At 41.2% G+C, this 14792-nt stretch overlaps 2 protein-coding genes across 12 annotated transcripts in view; one reads left to right on the top strand and one right to left on the bottom strand.

The window, feature by feature from the left end:
• Nucleotides 1-1804: 1804 nt before the first annotated feature.
• GTF2H5 (general transcription factor IIH subunit 5) lies at nt 1805-9934 on the bottom strand. The gene is made up of 3 exons (XM_037895066.2): nt 9801-9934; nt 8444-8562; nt 1805-2570 (listed from the first exon to the last, which is right to left on the bottom strand). Exons 2-3 carry the CDS (start codon nt 8476-8478, stop codon nt 2390-2392), a joined length of 216 nt encoding a protein of 71 aa, XP_037750994.1. The 5' UTR covers nt 8479-8562; nt 9801-9934; the 3' UTR covers nt 1805-2389.
• The window catches only part of SERAC1 (serine active site containing 1), a 52096-nt gene continuing 47223 nt past the window's right edge, over nt 9920-14792 (top strand). For 3 of the 11 annotated variants that reach the window (XR_006290035.1, XM_043544263.1, XM_037895062.2), the window contains exon 1: nt 9920-10056. Coding sequence is in view for 3 of the 11 variants with exons in the window: in XM_037895061.2 (XP_037750989.1) it covers nt 10375-10424 (50 nt within the window). In the remaining 8 variants the exon portion in view is untranslated. Of the gene's footprint in view, nt 10061-10189; nt 10425-14792 lie in introns of those variants that run through there. The other 8 variants (XM_037895061.2, XM_037895064.2, XM_043544267.1 and 5 more) reach the window with 8 other exon arrangements.

The raw sequence follows: 14792 nt of genomic DNA, 5'->3' as shown, positions 1-14792 counted from the left end.
GTGCCTTTAGTATTGTCTCCTTGCGAAACTGCCAACTCTCCTGAACTCCTTTATCCCTTAGATTTTTCTTCCCATGGGACCTTATCTACCAGTTCTAAGTCTGTTTTGTTTTGTTTAAATCCACTATGCTTATTCTTCTGCTCTCACTCCTTCCTTCCTTTAGAATCCTGAAATCTATCACTTCATGATTGCCTTCCAAATTCAGATTTGCTACCAATTCATCCCTGTTGGTCAGAATCAAGTCTAAAATGGCTGTTCCTCTGATTACTTCCTCTACTTTCTGGAACTAAAAGTTTTCCCCTATAGATTCCAAGAACTTATTGGAAATTTATTTTGGTGTGTTACTTTCCAACAGAAGTCCGGATAGTTAAAGTCCCCCATTGTGACCAGGACTTGTGTGTTAGATATTTCTGTTTTTTTGTTCCAGAAAAGACTCATCCACCTCTTCTTCCTGATTTGGTGGTCTATAGTAGACCTCTACCATGAACTCACCTTTTTTTTTTTTTTTTTTTTTTTAAAATCCCTTTTATCTTTACCCAGACTCTCAACTAGTCTGCCTCCCACCTCCTTCTGGACCTCAGAACAAGTGTATATATTCTTGACGCATAATGCAACACCACCTCCCTTTTTACTCTGCCTGTCCTTCCCAAACAAGCTATACCTCTATCAATATTCCAGTCATGAGACTTACCCCACCAGCTCTCTGTGATACCAATTAAATCATAGTTCTTCCTGTCTATTCCCCATACTCACTGCATTTGTGTAGCAACACTACAGATGTTGAGCAAATTCTCCCACTGATTTCTCTTATTGCTCCTATGACCCTATGGTAATTTTCCAAGTCCTCCCACCAATATCTAATTCTCTGTTAGGCTGCCTTTTTTATACTTACCTATGGGCTTCTGTCACCTGCCCCTTCTGAACTTAGTTTAAAGTCCACCTCACGAAGTTGGTTTGTGAAGATGCTCCCTCCCTTTTTAATCAGATGGGCTCCCATCTCTTCCCTGCACACCTTCCCAGAACAGAATCCCATAGCTGAGCAAGCCAAAGTCCTTCGGTAGATACCATGTGTGGAACTATGCATTCATCTTCAAGATGTGCATGTCCCTTCCTGCGCCCTTACCCTCGACCAGGAGGATGGATGAGACCATCACCTGTGCCCTGACCCCTTTACCCTAGCTCCCAGAGTCCTGAAGTCTATCTTTTGGCAGTAGTATCTCACCTTTTCTGCATTTGCAAATGGTCATTTATAAGTCTCATTACATTGTCATTTGCTATCCTGCTCAGGGGGAAAAACTCATGATAAAACTGACGATAAACCTCTCTCTGTTGCTCAATATTTTATACTACTTTATTTGTTGGTGGGTTCCACGTATGACATGTGTTTGATGGACATATGTTAACATAGCAGCTTAACTTGCTGAATAAGCTAAGATCTGAAATGGTGGCTTATGAATTCAAACAGAAGTTTCGCAGTAACTGAAAACCGTTTTCTCTTCAGTTTAAGGAACGTCAGCTTCCACCATAGTCTTAAGTAGACAGACTGCTTATTTGTTTTAACCTCCTATTTATGCACTTTATTTTAGAGAATTTGCTACATGTTCAAGTGCTATTTGACCACCATTTACAGGCACATTTCTCCTTCTTATTTGTTGCTGGTATTCAGTTCAGCAACCATTTAAATCTAATAATCATTGGTGTATTTTGTTTTTCCATACAAATATTTTAATTAAAAAAATACAGAACTATGAATTAGGTAACTGTCTCAAGGCTGTGATAGCAAATGATTAATTGGTAAACAATGTTTAAGAAACTGAGGGGAAAACATTTTATTTATTTTGGTACATCAAATATTTAAAAAAAAAAAGCTAAGTACTCCATATCATCACGCACTCAACTTACTTAGGGTGTTATCAGTCACACAAAGTAACATTTTAATACAGATGGTTTAATCAGAGTCAATCATACTATAATCTGCTCTAATCTCAACTGCAGGAATGTGAAACCCACACAATATTCTAAGGAAATGCTGATAAATAAGAAACCATTACCCCCTGTTTTAAGATAATGTAATTTGACAAGAAATGGAAGAGGCTAAAGGAACACATGGTATTTAAAAAACAAACAAACCCCTAGGAATCAGAAAATCCTTCAGACTAGCAAACTCTGAAAGGTAACCTGTCTTTCAAGTCTCTCTCAAAATGGCAAAAAGCCAATTCAAAAGTATTTAGTCTATGGAAACAATCCATTTTGTTATAGTAACAAAAGTGTTTATAGTCTTCTCTCTAAGACTCCCTAATCAGTCATGCAGAGAATGAACAATAAAACTCTTTTGATTCCCTGTGTGTTGCTTGCAATTTCGGAATAGTCAATTCGCTTTCTAGTCTCTTTACTTTTGTGTTATAGGAAAAGAGTTCTGGTCCATTAACTCGCCCACTCTCTCCTGGAGGAAGTTAACCAACTCAGCTAACACAAAAACATGCGTTTCATCCAGGTCTTGTATGATGAACTTCTTCCCCAGGGCATTTGACTCATCCAAGTACAGCAGGAATTGCTTCATGGCTGGATCACTGTAGAGACAAACATGCACCAGAATCCATATTACTGTCATATGACGCAATACAGCAACACAGCAGTAAGTAAAACAACTTTGGAATAATGGAACGTGAAAACTGCTTCCTAAACAGCATCCTCATTTTCAAAAGTTCTTTGTTGCCTATATCCATCATCTTAGAAAGGTTTTTCTAAAAGTTATTCTTAAGTAATAGTGCCCCTTTTGGAGTTCTTTACAAATTAAACTGTGACCAGCTAAAAGAGCCCAAGAGGAAGAAAACTGGTTGCCTGACTTGCAGAGAATACTTAGTGATTATATTGGTATTATAAAATAGGTTTTCAGTAAAACATGAACAATGAGTTTAAGGTTCATTTGTCTTTGCTGAACAGTTAATATCCCCAGTTTACATATTCTTGTTCTAGCCTGATTTAGCTATAAATAGTATAGACATAGCCAAGGCCCTTTGCTTTCAGTTTTGATTTTGTTTAAAAATTTCTGGGAATTTTGGTGTTTGTTACAAAACTTAAAAACATGGATGAAAAGCAGCACAAAAAAATAACTTCACAGTTGTCCAAGTAAATATCAGATTAATACTGGGTGATGGGAGGACAAGGAAAAAAAGCAAAAAATAGAGAAGTAAGAGTATTGAAAGTAAAAGCAATTTAATTCTGTGGTTTATTTCATGAACTGTACATATGCATGTGTCTTGCACTACACTGTCTTTAAGAGCCTTGCATTTACACTTCAATTAATCTATTATTAGCATAAACATTTACCCAACGTGTATTTGATTTTCTGAACATAATCCATTTTTTCATATACTTGAGTGGTCCAAAATTTGGATGACAAGGGGTAAAAACTGTATAACAGCCTTTGTAAAACCTGAGAATTTTTCTATAAAAACTAAAAATGAAAGGCCATAAGTACAGTATAGCATGAAATAGTATTGTACCTGAAACACAATGGAATTTAAGAGTTTCTCAGTAAATCCTTAATTATCCAATATTTTGTATTTTCCAAAACTTTGTGGTTTTTTCGGTAGTGTTTGAAAGTTAATTTCTCAATACCTTATCTAGACTCCTTACCTAGCTCCTCTGGGGCTCTCAGGTTTTATTTAAATGCGAGTAGCTAAAGGGTCAGTGATAAGCAGTATTTATTGAGCTGAGGTGTAGGTATCATCATAAGAAGGGCAATCTTCACAATAACCACATTACAAAGTGACCAGATAATTTAAAATTAGACTTTTAATAAGTACTGATATATTTAGCAGTTTAGACTTGACAGCAATATATAAATAAATGCTGTGTTCCACTGACTTATTTAATATATTTTACACAAGTCAGGAAAAGCATTCTTCAGTGAAATCATGCATTTTTAAACTAATCTCTGGATTCTGGCAGCTGGAATGTTCTGGTGCAGCAGTCAATGCTGGAACTGTAGATGTCAGAACTAAGGGGCTCAATCTTTTAGTAGAAACCATTATTTATATTAGAAACTATATTATCTGACAGAAAGGAGGTAATAAGATTTAGCAAGTTCTGCAATCGATATTAGTACCAGTTACCATATTTACAAGACCTTCTATGGGAGGAAACAAAACAACCCACACATTTGGGTGAACTGTACCACAAAATGAAGGTAAACTTTTTACACAACGTAGAAATCCTTTTAGATATTGGCCTCAAACACAGATGCATGACTGGAGTGAGGAAGAAGTTTGCAAGTTTGAAGCCAAAAAAGTGAAAAAGCCTCTAACTTAAAGTTCATCTAAAGAGGTTACACTTATTTGCACTGGCATGTCCGGAAAGAAATTTAAGATTATATAAAATAGAGGGTGGAAAAATTGAATGCCCTAAGTGCTTCTTTATATATTATTTATCATTCCTCCATAACCAGTTGTCTTCCTTTTGAACTTCATCCAACGGCAGGTTACCGATCCAAACTGCTAGTGCCAGATAATTATTAGCATTTGCTTGCTTGTGTTTAGTGATCTGTTGGAAATGAGTTAGTAGTCTCAGGCCAGATCTCATGGGACAGATGTCCACATCAACACAACCATCACAATCGGCATTAATTGGAGCCCTTCTGGCAGTTCTAGCCAGAGTGGATAAAAATCAATGATTTTTTTTTTTAAAAAAAATCCAATTATTTAAATTGGATTTTTTTTTATAAAATGCTTTTTGAGGGGGGGAAAAAACCTATTATAGCTCAAAGATACCTCATCATGGAATAGGGATTATAAATTCTAATTCTATAGCATGATATAAGTATAACAATATATTCATGTTATACTTAAGAAAAGTTTTTTGTAAATGAGTTCCAAAAGTTCATAGATTAGGGACCCAATCTTATGGGATTCCAGGGGCTTCTGTATAGATTATTTAGGTTAATCTTTTTAGATTAGTCTGGAAGATACCATCAGAGATGCTTAATTTTGCCGTTCTCAAACCGTGGATTTGTGTCTCCAGAGGTAACATACTTGTTAACAGCAAAAATTTTTTTATATAAATAACATATAGAGGTGAGAAATAACAGACCTCACCCCTATTGTCCCTCTGCAAATTTGTGTACACAGAGTAATCCCTTACGTCTCTCTAAAAGTGCAAAGTTTCAAAAAGTTCAATGAATAGAAGATTGTTGGGGGAAGAATAGCTCTGGACAAGGAAAAGAAGTCTGGAGATAAATGTGAGAAGCGAGGGACATATGCTTGTTTTGTTAAAATATTATATGTTTGCTGTTTGTAGAAAAAAATCCAGAATCCTTAACATTGTTTTTTTTTTTAGTTAAATAAAACAATTTAAATGTCTGCCTGGTGATGTTCTCCTCCTAATACAGCATGGCAAGAAAATCCTCCAAATATTAATGATAGTTCACTCCCAATGGCTTCATAAATATCTGCTTCAATTACCTTTAATAAATGAAATAACCAATTATTTTCTGATGTAGCTGTAAAACTAATCTGAAAAGTTTTCAAAATAAATCACTGTTTAAAAATGTATAGTGTGTATCTTCTAAAAATGAAGCTTACATCTATCTCTGAGATGTGAAGAATATGTATTAAGGTTATAATCAACAAGAATGCACTTTTATGTAGAAAACCATGATTAAATAGAGTCTTCCTGACTATAGTGATTAAAATCATGATTGAAATCAATTTGATTAAAATCAAATCCACCCTGGTTATAGCACAAGGGCTTTACCCATTTAGTATATGAAGACTTAACTATATTCTAATCCTTGACGTGGTCCCTCTGGAACAGGGCTTAGCATGCACATTAAAAGGGTGGGGAAGCTTGCAACTGCAGTGCCTTGCCAAATTTTCCTTTGATCTGTTTATAGATACAAAATTCAAACATTTTTGTTGTTTTTCACTGATTACTTCAGTTTCCAGTGCTGTCCATCTGGCACCTTTCACAAGTTCTAAAAAATTAATTTGAAAAAATATTAAGGAATTAGATTCCCTTACAACAGTTCTATGACTTCTGCTAGCACAGAATTCCATGCATACTCCCTGAGCTGGCTGTGAGCAGCAAGACAGCAACTGGCAAAGCTTGTCCAGCTAGCTTTGTGGAAACGGTGGATGGGCACTGGTTCGTAGCACAGTAAATACTGTAGGTCAGGTGTTCTCACTTCACTGCACCGTGACCCCCTTCTGACAACAAAAATTACTTCACGACTCCAGGAGGGGGGACTGAAGCCTGAGCCTGCCCAAGCCCCACTGCCCTAGGTGGGAGGGCCAAAGCCTGAGCTTCAGTGATCTGGGCAGGGGGGCCAAAGCTGAAGCTCAAGAGCAGGGGTTCTCAAACAGAAGGTCCGGACTCCTCAGGGGGTCATGAGGTTAGTACATGGGGGTCGCGAGCTTTCAACCTCCACCCCAAACCCTGCTTGCCTCCAGCATTTATAATGATGTTAAATATATAAAAAAGTATGTTTGTTTAATTTATTAGGGGGGCCATATTCAGAGGTTTGCTGTGTGAAAGGACTCGCCAGTAAAAAAAAGTTTGAGACTCACTGCTCAAGAGCTTCAGCCCCAAGCAGGGGGCCTGCAACCTGAACCCTACCACCCAGGGATGAAGCCCTCGGGCTTTGGCCCTGGTCAGTGGGGCTTGGGCTTCAGCCCTAGCTCCCTAAGCCAACCCTTGAATGGTGACCCCATTCAAAGCGGGTTGCGACCCACTTTGGGGTCCCGACCCACAGTTTGAGAACCACTGCTGTAGGTTCAAAGTCCTTCTTGGACTTAAAAATATTTATAAGAGCAGCTAAGTGATGGGATCTTCATACCTATCACACCTGAGAGCAGCTGGGTGCTGGGAGCCTGACAATGAACACGTACAGGATTGGAATGCAGACAAGTCCCACTAGCAGCTGCTATGCTACTCTCATGCTTTTTCCACATTAATATTAGGCAGGGCTGTTAGCATGGAACTAATGTGCGAATAGACAAGCAAATGCTAAGAGTGTCTATATAAAAGACAAACATTTTTAAATGTTTTGCTCCCATTTGTCTGAGACTCTAACTTCCTGACATGGCCTGTTAGTGGAAGATAAACCTGTTAGCATAGTTTACCATAATAGCTCAAGACGATTTAATTACATGGTCACTAGCCTCAATTTTCTGACTTTTCTGTTTTATTAGTTGTCACTAAAACTATAACAAACTCTTTGCCTGATTTGTTTGAAAGCAGAAATAACTATTATAGGGATCAGTACTACATTTTGGTTGAAAGACTTTCCCCATGCTATATCTTCCACATGTCTTTCCTCTGTTCCCACCCTTTCACCTTCTCCTGCTGATCAGATTTTTACTCCTAAGGAAAACAATTCTTTCAGAGACTAGAGTTTAAGTACATATACAACAAATACTTTAACAAAAAAGCAAGAACAGTTTGAAATACTACTGGAAAGAGTTAAAAGGAGAGAATGTAGCAAGTGTTGGAATAATTCCATGAAGCAGCCTGAAGATATTTGTTAACACAGTGCAGTATGCTACTTGTTATTTTACAGTATAGCTATGGCTCACGGCTTTCTAATATTGGGTCACCATATTTAACTTCACAAAACACTAACAGTTTTTGGCTGTCTTGATTACTTAAGGACAAATTCTCTAAAAGGCAACACTCCCATTCATTTCAATGGGTGCAGTATCAGGCCCTTAGGGACACATCCTCAGAAGCACTGTGAACACTTCACACCTTATCATTGTGAACTCTGGCCACAAAAACTAAGTAGCCCAGGGAGGATCACCCTGGCACTGTCCTGACAGTGGTCTAGAACTACTATACTACAGATCCCAGTGCGGATGCAGGGTATACCAAAAGGAGTTTTTCCTGCTGGCACAGAAACACTACCTCCCCTACCAACAACACTCTTCTGTCAGCTTGGCTGCATCTACACTTTAGGTTTTCTCAACATAGCTATGTCTCTAGAGGTGTGGATTTTTTCCCCATTCTTGACCACAACAGTTATGCTGGTATAAGTTTTAAGTATAACATAACACACAGTAGAAGGCATGTATGGAGTACAATCAGGATCATGGCCATGAAATGGATGTCAAACCCTGACTTGTATTGTCTATATTTTGGGGATAATTGAGGGTCTGGCCCTTAAGTTAGAATTTAATGGCAACAGTTTAGATTATGTGGCATACATTTACTGTATAGAAAGCAATAATTTACATACTAAATAAAATTCAATTTTCTAGATTATAAACTGCAAACAGTTGCAGAGCGGTCTAAGCAGAATTTGTGCAGGACTTCTGTTCAGTGGGAGAGAAGGGGGAGAAAAGATGAAGGGAGTGAGGCTTCTACATGTTCCATAAAGTGTCTAGGATGTTTTAGGCACTAAACAAATGAGAAACATGTTCAGTTGAAATTCAGCTTAACTACTAACCATTCTATAAGAACACCCTTCAGGACATTCACCATCTTCTCAACACACTTAGAAAGCCCAGATGTGGCAGATAATGAAAATAGATCTTGCTTTGGGTTCTGCTTGTAACCAGAGAGAAACTGAAAAAAGGGGGGAAAAAATCATGTTATAGCTTTTTCACTGACCAAAGTGACCATTAAAATTTAGCCCTGTACACTTTTAAGTCACTGTAAAATTTGTGACAATGACATGAAACTGTAAACAAAAACCTACATACATTAATAAACCCTAGTCTACATATTAATCTTAGTCTTAGAGAAGATATTGCCACATTTTCAATATATACATTTTCTACAATACCACAAATGAGGAGGAGGAGGAGGCGGTTTCGTACGTTACAGTAATGGAACAAACGCAGTAGTTACTAATATCGTCTAGTTTATAAAGAATTACAGAGATTATTTAAATGAGTCATACAAAGAATACACATAGGGCAGGGCTACATTGGAAACTTCAAAGCGCTGTCGCAGGAGTGCTCCCGCAGCAGCGCTTTGAAGTGCGAGTGTGGTCGCTCCTGGTAATCCACCTCCTAGCGCTCAGAGCCTGTCTACACCAGCACTTTAAAGCGCTCTGGCTTGCTGCGCTCAGGGGGGCGATTTTTCACACCCCTGAGCCAGCAAGTTAGAGCGCTATACAATGTAAGTGTAGCCAAGCCCACAGCGATTTTGAATATCATAAGTAGTGCTTCTGGGTTTTTTTTTTTTGGGGGGGGGGGTTATTAATGTCAGGGTTTATTTTTAGCAGTTTAAGTTTTACATAGATTTGCCCCCCCAAAAATTGGGGGGGAGGTTGGAGCTCTTTTAGTATATACTGTACCAAGTAATGGATATTCTCTATATATTACTCATCACAGCGGTATATACTGCAACGAGCAGTCTCTCGGCAACGTTTGCTGGTGCGCGGCAACGCGGTGCCCCTGACACCAGCACGACGCCACTGCAGCGCCCCAGGGAACCCCGAGCGCGCACCAGCAGGGTCTGCGGGCACCAGCGAGCGTCCCGCAGGGGAGTGGCTGTACAAAGCCCCCCCCGACGCCCGTTACTGCTCCCCGCAGACGAGCCCCATGTTGCGCAGCGGGCGGGTCTGTCGGTTGCAGCCGCAGGGCAGCGGCCCGGCTCAGGAGGGGCCCTGTTGTGTGTGTGGGGGGGGGGGGGCGGAGGCGGGGGGCCGGTGAGCTCTACGGGGCTGCGCACGGCGCGGCAGCCGCCCAGGCCCGGGCGGGGCTGAGGGCCGCACCGCAGCGGGGCTCCACTGCGCGAGGGGGCGGCAGCGGTGGTGAGTGAGGCCCGCTCCCATTCGCTCGCCCCCCGCCACCGACCTGCGGTTTCCCTGACGACGGAGCAACGGGCTGCGAGCCCGACAGCCGCGCGGGTTCTAAGGAGATCGAGCGGCGACGACGCCACAGCGGCCGTGCGCAGGCGCGGCCGGGCACTGCTCTCTTCCTGCCCCGCCCCTGGCGCTAAACGGGGATTGGGTGAGGGCCTCCTTGCGTGTTGACGACACACGGGTACGTCGCGGACAGCTGTCAGGAGCTGGGAGAGAGAGAGGCAGCGGCGGCGCGGCCCGGGAGCGGGGTAGGTAACGGGGGTGGGGGCTGAGCGAGCCTGGGGGCGGGGCTGTTGGCCCGTTCACGTGAGGGGAGCGACTCTGGCAGCCCCTGTGCCGGGGGGGGACGGACTGCAGGGGGGGCCGGGCAGGATCGTGGAGAGGTGTCATGAGACAGGCCGGAAAACAATGGGAAGAGCAGCTAGAAAAAAGATTAAAACTAACAGCAAACAAAAATGTAAACCGCAACAGCAGCGGGAAGCCTGCCAAACTGTCAGTGGGGCCGCTGGACGATCCAGGTGCCGAAGGAGCACTCAAGGAAGACAAGGCTGTGGTGGAGAAGCTCAATGAAGTTTTTGCAATGGGCCCCCGGGGCGATCTTGGCGATTACAGGCCGGTAAGCCTAACTTCAGTACCAGGCAACTTGGTTGGAACTAGAACAGAATTATTCGACACATAGCAAGAACATAGTATGTTGGGAGTCAGCCTGGCTTTTGGAAAAGGGACTCGTGCCTCACCAATTTCTTAGCATTCTTTGAGGGTATCAGCAGGCATGTGGACAAGGGTGATCCAGTGGATGTAGTGTAATTGGACTTTCAGAAAACCTTTGACAAGGTACTTTACCAAAGGCTCTTAAGCAAAGTAAGCAGTTGTGGGATAAGGGTAGGCCCTGGTTAAAAAGATAGGAGCCAAAGGATAAGAATAAATAGTTACTGTAGTTTTCACAATAGAGAGAGAGGTAAATAGCACTTAATGAAGGCAACAAAAATAACCAGTCCTGAGTACCCTAACTAAAAATCACTTCCCCTCTGAGTTGCTCAGCTTTCACTCCATTGACTTTTGTCTGCTGCTTTGCTAGTTTTCCGGCCATTGTAGAGTCTCCCAGGTATAATGTGAAGAAGAGGTGGGGAAAAAGCATAAATAAAAATAATCGTTTAGATTTCATTAACATGTTTTAAAGAAGTAAAAAGGCATAAACCCCCTCTCCCCTCCCAGCCCTTTGCATGGCATCTTTAAAGTGTCTGGTTGTTCCCTCTTTGTCGTTGTGACATCTGGATGTTTCATAGCTATAAAACTGTCTGAGACTAATGCTTCTTCCTCCCTGCAGCCCAAGAGCACGATCCCAGAGTCTCTGGGATTCTCCTGATTTTAGTGGAAAACTGTCAGGACCCCAGATAACTTTGGCAAAGGGAGTGTTGTCTTATCATAATATCATGTTTGTCCTAAATTCCAACAGTTGACAGCCCTAAACCCTGTGGTGAAAACAGGCAGAATGCTAACTACACTTTTGAGTTGGAGACAGATCTGTTCTTCTGCCTAGAGTAACCACTTATTCTTCTGCTTGAAGAAGAGTTCTGTGGAACTCAAAAGCTTCTCTCTCTCACCTACTGAAGTTCGTTCAATTAAAGATATTGCCTCACCCACCTTGTCTGTCTTGTTCTTCTGAGCTCTTACGCAATATTGCCCCTTAGGGGACTGATACAAGGCCCACTGAAGACAAAGGAATGACATTGACTTTGTCCTTGTGTTTTCAAATGAAATTTCTGATGCTTGCGGGGAACTGCAGTGTTTTCTGTTACAGATTAACTGTGCTTACTGCAATTACAGACTATGATCAAGTGGTATTATAAAAATCTTTCTGAAAGTAGGATTAGACCATAAACTTGATCGTGTCTCGAGAGACCCAACAAAAAGGTAATACCTTTCATAATGCAGTGCATCTTTTTCTTAACCACTTAATTCTTAATAATCACTCAAGTAGCATGTTCTACCTATGGTGAAGAGTTTATAGATACTACCTTTGATTGGGCTGGATGTTTTTAAAAATAAAAATAGAAAACAAAAATTCCCCAAAGGGAAAAATTGTGGTGGCATTGGGATATTTTACTGTCTGTGGTCTAGTTTGTTGAGGCAGCTGGGGAATAAACATTTGCCCTAATCTGACAGTGTTCCTCTGTTCCTCTGTCATTGGGGTTTTCTTTTTTCTTGCTTGTTACATTTTCTAAGGTAAGGGCTTGTCTTTCCTGGTTTTAGCTGTGTCAGACGCTGCTGTGTCCAGTTCTGGTGCCCACAGTTCAAGAAGGATGTTGATAAATTGGAGAGGGTTCAGAAAAGAAGAAGGAGAATGATTAATTTAAAGGATTGTAAAACATGCCGTATAATGAGAGACCCTCGGAGCTCAATCTATTTAGTTTATCAATGAGAGGGTTAAGGGATGACTTGATCACAGTCCATAAGTACCTACATGGGGAACAAATATTTGGTAATGATCTCTTTAATCTAGCAGACAAAGGTATAACAAGATCTAATGGCAGGAAACTTGACAAATTCAGAATGGAATTAAGTTGTGAATTTTTAGTTATGGAGGTAATTCGTCTTTAGAACAACTTATCAAGGATTGTGGTAGATTCTCAATCGCTAGAAATGTTTAGATCAAGGTTGACTGTTTTTCTAAAATAGATGTTCTAGTTCAATTATTTTGGGGCAGTTCTATGGCCTATATTATACAGGAAGTCAGACTAGATGCCACAGTGGTTCTTTCTGGCCTTAGAATCTATGAATCTGGTATTTTGCGCTGTCACACTTTTGAAGCTTTAACACCTGCCCTTTCAATCAACAAATGTCCTTCTTCCAAAATGTTATTTAGTCATTGAAGTTAAATAGGTGTTTAAAAGTTACCAAACAAATCAAACCCAAAAGATGAAACAACGAAACCAAAAATCCTTCCCCCCCCCTTCTCATTTTGCTCAGTTTTCATTCTCTTGAGTCTCGTGACATCCTTTCACTAGTTCTCCAGTCAGCGTAGGCCTTGTCTGCCCTGTATCAAGCGAATGCATACTCTGGTTTAGAGGAGCTGGTGTTAGCAATGTTGAGAACTGTAGTGTAGACAGCGTGCCAGCTGCCAGCCATCTTTTCAGCACCTTGTCAGAGGCGACTTGGAGGGGGGCATGCAAAGTCACCTGCCCTCTCCAGATTTGCTGCTCAGCTTGTACCTGAGTATGCTCATATAGACAAAGTGCCTTCACTCTGCCCCTTCCCCCACCAGTTTAGGCTTATTTTGTGCAGGATTAGATATCACAGTGCTGAGGAAATAGCCTGCTGGCTGCTGCTGTTATCTATGCTATGGCTGAATTAAGTTGATATTAGTAATGCTAGGTAATTTTTCTAAAGCCTCCTTAGCATAGACAGGACTATAGAGGTTTTTCTGGGAACAGAAGACCCAAGCTTCATTGCGGGAGCTGAAGGGAAGGAACCAAGTGTCACAGGTCCAGTTGAGTGTCCCCTTCCTGGCTGCTCGCCAGACTGCTGTGAGGTTACCTAGCTCCTGGATCCTCAAGTATTTTAAGCATTTGCAGTCTGAACAGAGGCGAGGCACGGTCCCTGTCTTGGGATATGTAGGCACGCACTTAAGGTGCAGAGCTTCTAGCTAGGATCCCCTCCTGAAAGCTGCGACCACATGGCCCCCTGTGCAGCCCCTAGAACCAAGGCAATCCTCCTGTCGTTTAAACACACCCTCTCCTACGTCTCCACCTGAAGGAGTGAGCCTTCTGGTTTACCTCTTCAAGGACCATGTGTTGTTGTGGCACACAACACATACAGACTTTCCACGGGACTCACAATTCTGCTCTTTAATAGCATGAGACATACACAGATCTTTGCAAAAATAAACCCTTCATATAATTCCCTGTCTCAGTTTCCTCACCACTTCAGAGTATTCTTTGGGGTTAGGTCAGAGTCCCTTGGGACTATCTAGAGTCTTTTTGTTCCAGTGCATGGTTTATATTCTGAAACACTGGGCCTTCTCTCTCCATCATGCCTTCTCTGACCTTGGTTGGTCCATCCCCTTCCCCTCACAACTTCCTATGTTTATACAAGTCTTGACCTGGTGAGACTTTTATAACCTGCTTTTGTCATCTGTCTCTTTGTCCTGCTTCAGGAACTTCCATTCTCCAGCCCCGTGCTGAGGGAAGTTGGAGAGAACTCATTTCCTAATTTGGGAACCCTCCTTAGCATAATTATTGTGTGGTCAGAGTATAATTGTTAAGATTGACGACTCTCCATTGTTGCTGGTCTGGGGAAGACGTGACAGGGTCTTACCAGCAGTGTTGAAATCCCTATAGAGGTATAACAATTTTCATAGCAACAACTCCATATTATTAGAATTTGTACAGATAAGACTCCCCAACTCATCACACCAAGCAACTGCCTCTTTTTCTTGGAAGAAGTGGAACAGTATTAATCAGAAACTAACAAATACAAAAAAGGGGCACAAGCCCATTTTTATTTTTTTCCCTTTGGAAATCACTGTAAATTAACTGGGAGTTACCCGTGCTCAGCATCCCTCAAGATCAGGCCCATAAAGACCTTTCATATGGGAGCGCTGTCAATGTGTGCGTGCATTAGTTTGTCATTTTGAGTTAGTAAGAACTGTGGTCATATGGTGAATTAATTTGACACTTGTTTATTTAAAAGACACTTTTATATTCCCAATATAATTAGTTAATTGTTGAACAGATGTTTGATAGTACTCATTTGTTTTCTAAATGCATTTTAGAAATTAATGTCTTTAATAATTCAGCTTACATAAGTATATGAATACAAACATCCAACGATACAGTCAACCTGTGGAACTCTGCCAGAAGATGTTGTGAAGACCAAGACTATAACAGGGTTCAAAAAAGAACTAGATACATTCATGGAGGATAGGTCCAGCAATGGCTATTAGCCAGGGTGGGCAGGGATGGTGTCCCTAGCCTCTGTCTGC

The sequence above is a fragment of the Chelonia mydas genome, chromosome 3, assembly GCF_015237465.2.
Source record: "Chelonia mydas isolate rCheMyd1 chromosome 3, rCheMyd1.pri.v2, whole genome shotgun sequence".
Taxonomy (NCBI): domain Eukaryota; kingdom Metazoa; phylum Chordata; order Testudines; family Cheloniidae; genus Chelonia; species Chelonia mydas.
This window is presented reverse-complemented; position numbering and strand designations above follow the sequence as displayed.